This window comes from Juglans microcarpa x Juglans regia, chromosome 7S (assembly GCF_004785595.1).
Source record: "Juglans microcarpa x Juglans regia isolate MS1-56 chromosome 7S, Jm3101_v1.0, whole genome shotgun sequence".
Lineage (NCBI taxonomy): Eukaryota > Viridiplantae > Streptophyta > Magnoliopsida > Fagales > Juglandaceae > Juglans > Juglans microcarpa x Juglans regia.
The window spans coordinates 826,270-834,376 of NC_054607.1; the positions used below are offsets into that span (position 1 = coordinate 826,270).

Here is an 8,107-nt window from a genome sequence, read left to right on the forward strand (position 1 = left end):
TGTATATTTGGGAGGAGAAATGGTTTTTCACTTTTTACATTATATTTTGTCATCCTTAATAAAAAATAAAAATAAATAAAAATAAAAATTCTGACCTCGTTTGGTTACACAGTTAAGATGAGATGAGATGAAATGTTTTATTGAAATTTGAATAAAATATTATTAGAATACTATTTTTTATTTTGAGATTTGAAAAAGTTGAATTGTTTATTATATTTTATAAAAAAATTTGAAAAAATTATAATGATAAGATGAGGTGGTTTTGTATATTCAAATCTGGCCTAGTCTTTTGCTACTCTTAACACGCCTCATTCAAGTAAGAAAAGTTTGCGCAAAAGCAAAGCAAAGATCATCATATCACAAAGATGACATTCACTTGTTATGCATCGCATTAATAAGTGTGATTAGAGCTAACAAGATTTAAAATATAGAATAGCACTGCTAATTTTATACGCGTGTAAAGAGAGCATGTGCATAGTGATCTTGTAATCTAATAAGGACCAAATTGCCTTGTAAGAAACCTCTCTCTACTTAATATCAATGCATAATAACCTCAAGAAAAGCTTTAATTATCTTTTAGCTATGATCAATGATGGTTCAACCTCATATCAATTGTGTAAAATACTACAAGAAATAAAGCTATTTCCAGCGGTGGAAGTCGCCGCAAATACCATATATTATCGCCACAAATGAGTAATTTTGGCTAAATATATTTGCCCACACTTTGCCGCTTCTAAAGAGCCAAGTAAGACATTTTGTGCCGACTTTTGAAAACAGACAGAAAAACAATACATTTCCGACGACTAATAATCGCCAGAAATGTCATAAATGATCGTCAGTAAAAGATTTACAAATTAGATCTAGTAGTCACTAAAATCTATTTTCGGCAACTATTAATTGCCAGAAATATAATACTTCTGGCAAATTTAAGTCGCCGGTAAAACTCAATACATATTACTGGCGATACGAAGTTGATTATTTGCGGCAAAAATAACTCACCGCAAATCATGTCTGGGCGAGTCAACAAGCGCTAGAAGATATTTGTGGCGTCATGTTTACTCTCCTCTAAAATAACTCGCTGGAAATGGTTTTTTTTTTTTTTTTTTTTTCCAAATCCTAGTCCGTTTGCTTGTATTTTGTCGTGGTTGTATTTTCCTCGATATTTGTTTATTTCATAACAGTTAAATTGCTTGCTAATAAATTAAAAATGCTAGATTTAGATAAATTTATATCTGATTGCACATATATATTATATATCAACACCATTCAAATAACCTCGACGTACATATTTGAAATTCACCAGGATTTAAGACTAAGTTTTACACAATACCATCCAACATATCACAATAGAATATAAATTTATAAGTTTTTGTTCTAACTATAAATGTCTAACAACGAGCAATAGAATATAAATTTATAAGTTTTTGTTCTAACTATAAATGTCTAACAACGAGTTGTCTTCATGAATGCACCAGCTTCTTTATAACAAGTGTTTTTCTTTCTAACCACCATATTCCAACAAGTATGGGAAGAACTAAATTTGATTTACCAGTTTTACTTCAAGTACTTAAACACAATTGTAAAGAAATGCAATATATTTATGCAAAAACATAATATTCAAGGCCCAAGTTACAAGGCATTCAATTTATAATCAGCTATATATAAACAACGGGCTCAAAACTCGTGCATTATTTTTCTTTCCATAGTGTTCAAATTTAATTATTTTATTCAATATACAACAGTAACACCGCATACCCACTCATTTTGTGAAATGTAAAAGAGTTTGCAGCAACAAAGTCATAAATAGAATAAAAATTACAAGACTCAAAGCTATAACCTTTATGAATAAAAATTACAATACTCGAAATTGTAACTATCAACATTTCATACATGGCAATCACCCCACAAAATATAAAACACCAAATGTGCCATTTTTAGGAGTCATATATATATATATATGAGTACTGATGGTCCCAAGACGTAACAAATACAAATACAAATGCATATTGTAAGTTTTGGCTATGTGCAAACTATATATATATATATATATATATATATATATATAAAGATATAAGTTATTAAGTCGGGCCACCTTCTATTCAAATTATAATCCAAAATTCCATTCCAAAATACGTACAACGCTCAATATCAACTAGCTAGCTCTACATGATCCAACTCACTTAAATATTTTGTAACATGCTACAACATGTATGCCTAATGATTAATTAATGTCGATCTGAAAATTAAAACCTATGTTTCTCTATATATAATATAAGAGATTATATAAGTACAACCACAATTCTAGTAAAACTTGGCCACAATCCTAGTGAATGATCACGATCAACACACATTAATTAATATCAATCTGGAAATTAAAACCAATGATATATTTGTAGCATTTTATTTTTATTTGCATTAAAAGATAGCATCTCTTCTTTTTTCTTTGCATCTCTAAATAAAATAACCAATTATACATACATATATATATATATATATATATATTATGTACATATATAGAACACGTTGAAACTCTCTGACAATTAATAAAAGGGTCTCACCTGAAATTGGAGCTACCTTTTACATGATTTAGAGCATTAGCATTGGATTGACTATCATATTCTTCAAATTTTTACTAATATATAGCTTTTTTACTTTTAGCTAATCATTCAAAATTTGAAATCTATATTAGATTAGTTATCACACTCTTTATAATAATAATTTTTTTTTTTATATTTTGTTAATTACTTGTTTATTTTATTTTTATAATTTTCAATAACCTCCAACAATCATTTTCATTTTCATTTTCACAATCCAACAATCTATAATATAATAATCTCATATGTATATAGATGGTAAAATCTTATATGTAAATAAAAATCTCATATTTATAATATAATAATCTAAAAAAATACTTTTAGACTTGCTATAGTTCTTTTCACATTTGAAAAGAAGAATGAATTTATGGTAGCTTATATCTTAGATGAAAATAATTTAGCTAATTCAATGTGGAGCAAATATAGATGATAGTTGCTAAATTTGAAGATGAAAAAGCATTCGGCTAATCCAATGTCAATGCTCTCAAAAGACTAACGAGATAATTTCAGAAAGTCTCTACGTATGCTAGCTCTTTAGTCTGGTATAAAATTAGCTTCTAAAATCACAGTACCCAATGTGAACAAAATCACTTGGCAATTTGATCCTGCCAAACAAAGTATGCACCAAAAAGATGAAGATTATACAAGTGAAAAATCATATGCAATTATGATTTTTTATATGAGAAGTACATAATTTGTGCTTATTGGAACTGGTAAATACCAAGTCTGCTGCACTCACCCAAGGTGATTTCCTCTATGATATCTCGCATTCAGTAACTTCATTGACAAAACAGAAAAAATTAAGAGAATAATGATGAAACAAGTTATTTTTTCTTGGTCATATAGATGTTAAAAGATACATAAAAAGCAACAATGTAAGAACAAGAAACATGGTATCTACAGGTCAGTCATGTACTAATAATATTATTAAAAGGCTACGCATGTACTGATAACTTACCTTGCTATAGTAGTTTCACTGTACATTGATGACCAAGAACTTCCAATATGCATGTTGGTGGCAAGAGCAACGTACATCGCCAGATAGAAGTTACAAAATATCCTTACAACCAAAAATATACTACCTACCCCACACATGTAACTGATGTACAAAAGAGAAGGCTCTGGAGATATGAGAGACATTTTGTTGCTATAATACTTTAACTTTCATCTCCTTATCAAAATTCACAAAATATTGTTACCCTCAAGTTTAGTAACCAGCTATGCAAGTCCCCTAGTCTCTCTATGAGACTCTCCCTAGGTCTACCTCTCTAACTCATATATTTCCATAAACTTGTCGTACTCGACTTGTTTCTCCATTACTAGCATGACATTCGCTCGTAAGTCATCACGTAAAGTCTTATAATGTGCAGCTTCTTTCTCACTTCTTTCTACACGTTCAGTTAATTCTGCTATTTAGGCATTAGTTGATTGTCTAGATGACTCGGAAATAACCATCTCGCCGAGACCCCGTACATACCCTAGCTTGTGGCCCAAAACTTCCTTAAATATTGTTGTTGCAGCCTCTTTAGTCTGCTTCTCAAGCTCTAGCTCTGCCATCTTTGCTGCCATCTCATTCTATCAACCATTGGAAAACGTCACACTTGTTAGGTGCTTGTAATATGTACTAAGCATTAAAAATATGGAAATTGATTTATCTCAAGCATCACGGGATTTTTCTTTAACACTCACATATTTCTCTTTCATCATGAGAGTCACAAATTTGTCATTTTTCTTTGACCACCTGACTTCTTCAAAGAAATCAACCGAATTCTCCTCATTCCCAGACTACAAATAAAGTAAATTACACACTAGCTTAGATTGAATATATGAACACCATTATGGAGTACAAATTAAAGGAGTACAAGTAGCTAGCGTTCACAATGGTCGACTCAAATTTACATGAAATCTCTCATTCAAGCTATCAAATTAATTGTTGGGATTAGACTTACAAAGTACAAACAATAACGATTATTGAGTATTTTTTATGTTTTTTCATAACTAAATGTGCAAGTAATTATATTAGTCATTGATATATAGAAAACACAAAGGAAATACACAACCTTGAAGAAGTCTAACATATCAATTAGCACAAAGAAATAATAATGCTACATACAGTCAATGTAACATCTTGCAATCAAAATGGAGACTTACCCTCATCTCCATTAGCCGCACAAATGACCTTCGTCCAGCCGTGTGATTGTTTTGTTGCTTCTCCCTATTACTTTTATTTCGTTCAAACATCCGCTGCAGTCACACAAGACATGATATACATCCATTGAATGTAGAGGTGTCAAGAGGATTATATGACTAAAAACATAAGTGGATACAGTTGACTATTTTAACAAAAACTAACCGTTCTAACAAACATTTAATATAGGTGACTATTTTACCAAAAAAATTCCACAACATGTTAATTAAGTATACGACTGCCAACTTACCTTAAAATTCTCGCTTGAATATTAAGCACATAACTTTACCCAAGTGGCTGGTGTCACCAATGGTGGCACATTTACAAGTGCTTCTTCATTGCTCTCATATTGCTTGTAGGTTCTATGTAAATCATAGCGAATATGTAAACTACTTGCGTAGTGTCTTTGTAACCGTATGACGTTGGTTCTTCTTGGTTCAGTCGAGGATGAAGTCAACCTACAGACAAACATCAAGAGTATTAATTATAATCTTCTAGCCCCTAGTTTTACATTACCAATGTTAGGCTTTTATCTACTCTATTTGAACATGTATTGCATTCTCCTACTTTTACCTAAACGCGTGTAATCAATTCTTCCTTCTCATTAGCCGATACATCGTGCCAGCTAGCATGGCTCAAGTTCACATGGTGCTTGACCAACCAGATAACTCTTATAGTAAACAAGGTAGCATTTTCACAATAAGGTGCAGTTTCACCGTCCTTTTTCCTTTAGGGTATCTTTCCATGCTTTTGTACATTTTCGAACTCTGTGCTCTTTGCTGCTCCTCACCATTATTCCATCACTAAATTCCTTGTCTATTTTTTCTTCATATTGTTGGGTGTTTAATTCAAATGGTGTGAATTTTGCACCTAACTCACCTACTCCTATTACAAGTCTTTTGAGTTCAAACCCTCGAAAGCTAGAGATCATATTTAAACATATTTTTTTAACTTTCTAATGAACACCCATGATGATCAAACTCTTCGGTGGCTATTGAAGGAACTGCTTAAAGATTCAAAGCAAGTTTTGGCCTTTCTATCATAGTACTTTGTTACATTTTGTACGCTTATTATTGTTTCCATATTGTTCATATATATATATATATATATATATATATGATGAGTCAGCTAATTGATCTTTGATGGCAATGGCGGCAATCCTCATCACCCTCCAATCAGTGCTAGCGATAACCAATATATATATATATATATATATATATATATATATATATATATATATAGACTCCTTAAAAAAATGACTAATGCTGTGTAAATGGAGAAAGAAGTGGAGTTTAAAATGTTCAAAAAAAGCTTTAATGTGGGCTTGCAAATCAAGAAGGTAGGATTTTTCTTGTATGATTGTTGGAGTAATCTGCACTTCTGATCTTTTTGTTATTATGTGAGACAAAAAAATATATGGTTGTCGAGATGTCAAGGCATTAATAACGTCTCCTATTCGTTAGTCTTTGCAGTGTCAAACTATGACCTTGGGCCCACTTGTTAAGGGAAAGATTAAAAAAAAAAAAAAAAAAAGCTCTTTAGATATGGATCATTAAGCTTTGATTTATATATGTAATTAAAGTGTCGTGCTTAGTGGGACACAAAAACTATGCCACTCTTGGCTGATGCAATGAGTGATCTAATATTACACATTAAACAAAAAGATAAAACTTCAAATCCAAATGGATTTTAGAAGGAAAAAAGGGACAATGTCTCTTTTTCCTTTTAAGGAAGATCAATGAAGTAGTCCAGGGCAACAAAATAGATAGATGAGGAATAATGAGCTGTGCCAGAATTTCATATCCGATGGGAATTATTGGTCATGATCAGTTTTACCTACACTACATATATATATATATATATATATCATTATATGCACTTAATGTGTACGATCACTACGGGAAAATGAGCACTTATAATAAACCAACCTAACTAACAAAATTCCGTAATCCAAATTCTAGCTCAATACGAGCCCATAAACAGCCCATGAACACATTCTGTCAAGGTGGCTCGGGTTTTTAATCACCCAAGCATAGTTTACCCCAAAATACTACTACACCAATATTCAACCCAACCTGTTTAAAGTTTGCTTAACTCAGTTACAACTTCAGCATTATAAACAGACTCACAAATTCATATTTAGAACACCAGCCCACCAGTTACACCCATTCCTTCTTCCAACCATGAGATTATAATCAACCTACAATTAATTTCCATATACCTCAACCAAGCCATCAAGTCACCCGACACCAAAACAAAGACACAATCATAGACAACTCCGGTTCCAGAAGAATAGCGATGAAAATAGAGGACGATTACATGTGTAAAGCAAGAGAGTATCTTACCCAACTAGGACTGGTGGTCAGCTGGATTTTCGTGGGCGAGGTGGCGTTGCAGCGAGGATTCGACTGAGCGAGGCAACATGGCTAGACAGGTTGTGGCGGCCTCCACTAGTCACGGTGACTGGCTTAGTACGAAGAGATAGTTATTGAGACGGAGAGTCGAAACCGAATACATAGATAGAGACCGAGACAGATAGATGAGGATTTAGAGGCTTACCGGGGTTTCGTGAGTAGCGGAAGAGCTGGACAGTGTGTAGAGGGGTAGCCTAACCACGGAGAAGGAGAGAGAGTGAGATGAGGATAGGGGGAGAGAGAAAGTAGAGCGACATAGAGAAAGTGAGAGAAATAGACGAAGAGAGAAGAGAGAGATGGGTCGAGAGAAAGAGAGGGAGAGGAAGGCTTACTGGGTGGCATTCGATGTGGAGGGCGATGTCGACGTGAAGGATCCGTCGGCAGTGCAAAAGAAGAGAGAGAGGGGATGAATGGAGTGTGACATACCTCAGAGGGATGTATTTAGGGGTGGGACGAGGGGGGATTTTGGGGGGAAGGAGAAAGAGATGGAAATAAGGGTTTTTGGTCCGAACGGTGCGTTTAACACCTTTTTTTTAAGAAAGAGGACGGAACCCTAATTTTATTAATTGCTCTCACATATGGTGGAGGAAATGCGTTTATCACCTGTATTTTTTGTAATGATTATACTAAAAAAGATGATAAATAAAATTTCTCATAAATAAATCTATGTTGCTCTCCAGCCGACAGAGAAGAGATGTTCTTCTCTGATTGCATATAAAATTTCTTTGCAAGCCTTTGGGTGATCATGGATAGATGTTATAATTGGTATAGATCGATTTATACTATACTTAATTATATTTTATATTGCAAATGAAATGGTTAAAAATATATCTTATGTTTAAATTAAATGGATATTGTCCATTTCATTTGAATCATGGAGAGGTGGATCATTATCCCTTTCGAAAATCCGA

At 32.9% G+C, this 8,107-nt stretch overlaps 1 protein-coding gene across 1 annotated transcript; it reads right to left on the bottom strand.

The window, feature by feature from the left end:
- Positions 1-3,882: 3,882 nt before the first annotated feature.
- On the bottom strand, positions 3,883-5,020 carry LOC121240973. The gene is made up of 3 exons (XM_041138493.1): positions 4,746-5,020; positions 4,284-4,379; positions 3,883-4,169 (listed from the first exon to the last, which is right to left on the bottom strand). Exons 1-3 carry the CDS (start codon positions 4,833-4,835, stop codon positions 4,008-4,010), a joined length of 348 nt encoding a protein of 115 aa, XP_040994427.1. The 5' UTR covers positions 4,836-5,020; the 3' UTR covers positions 3,883-4,007.
- Positions 5,021-8,107: the final 3,087 nt, after the last annotated feature.

What these genes read in the sequence shown, in the direction of transcription:
- LOC121240973 (XM_041138493.1), bottom strand. Translation starts at nt 4,835, where the DNA reads ATGTTTGAACGAAATAAAAGTAATAGGGAGAAGCAACAAAACAATCAC. An exon ending in TGCGGCTAATGGAGATGAGG is followed by an intron (nt 4,380 to 4,745) that starts GTAAGTCTCCAT and finishes CTTTATTTGTAG; the next exon opens with TCTGGGAATGAGGAGAATTC. An exon ending in TCATGATGAAAGAGAAATAT is followed by an intron (nt 4,170 to 4,283) that starts GTGAGTGTTAAA and finishes AATGGTTGATAG; the next exon opens with AATGAGATGGCAGCAAAGAT.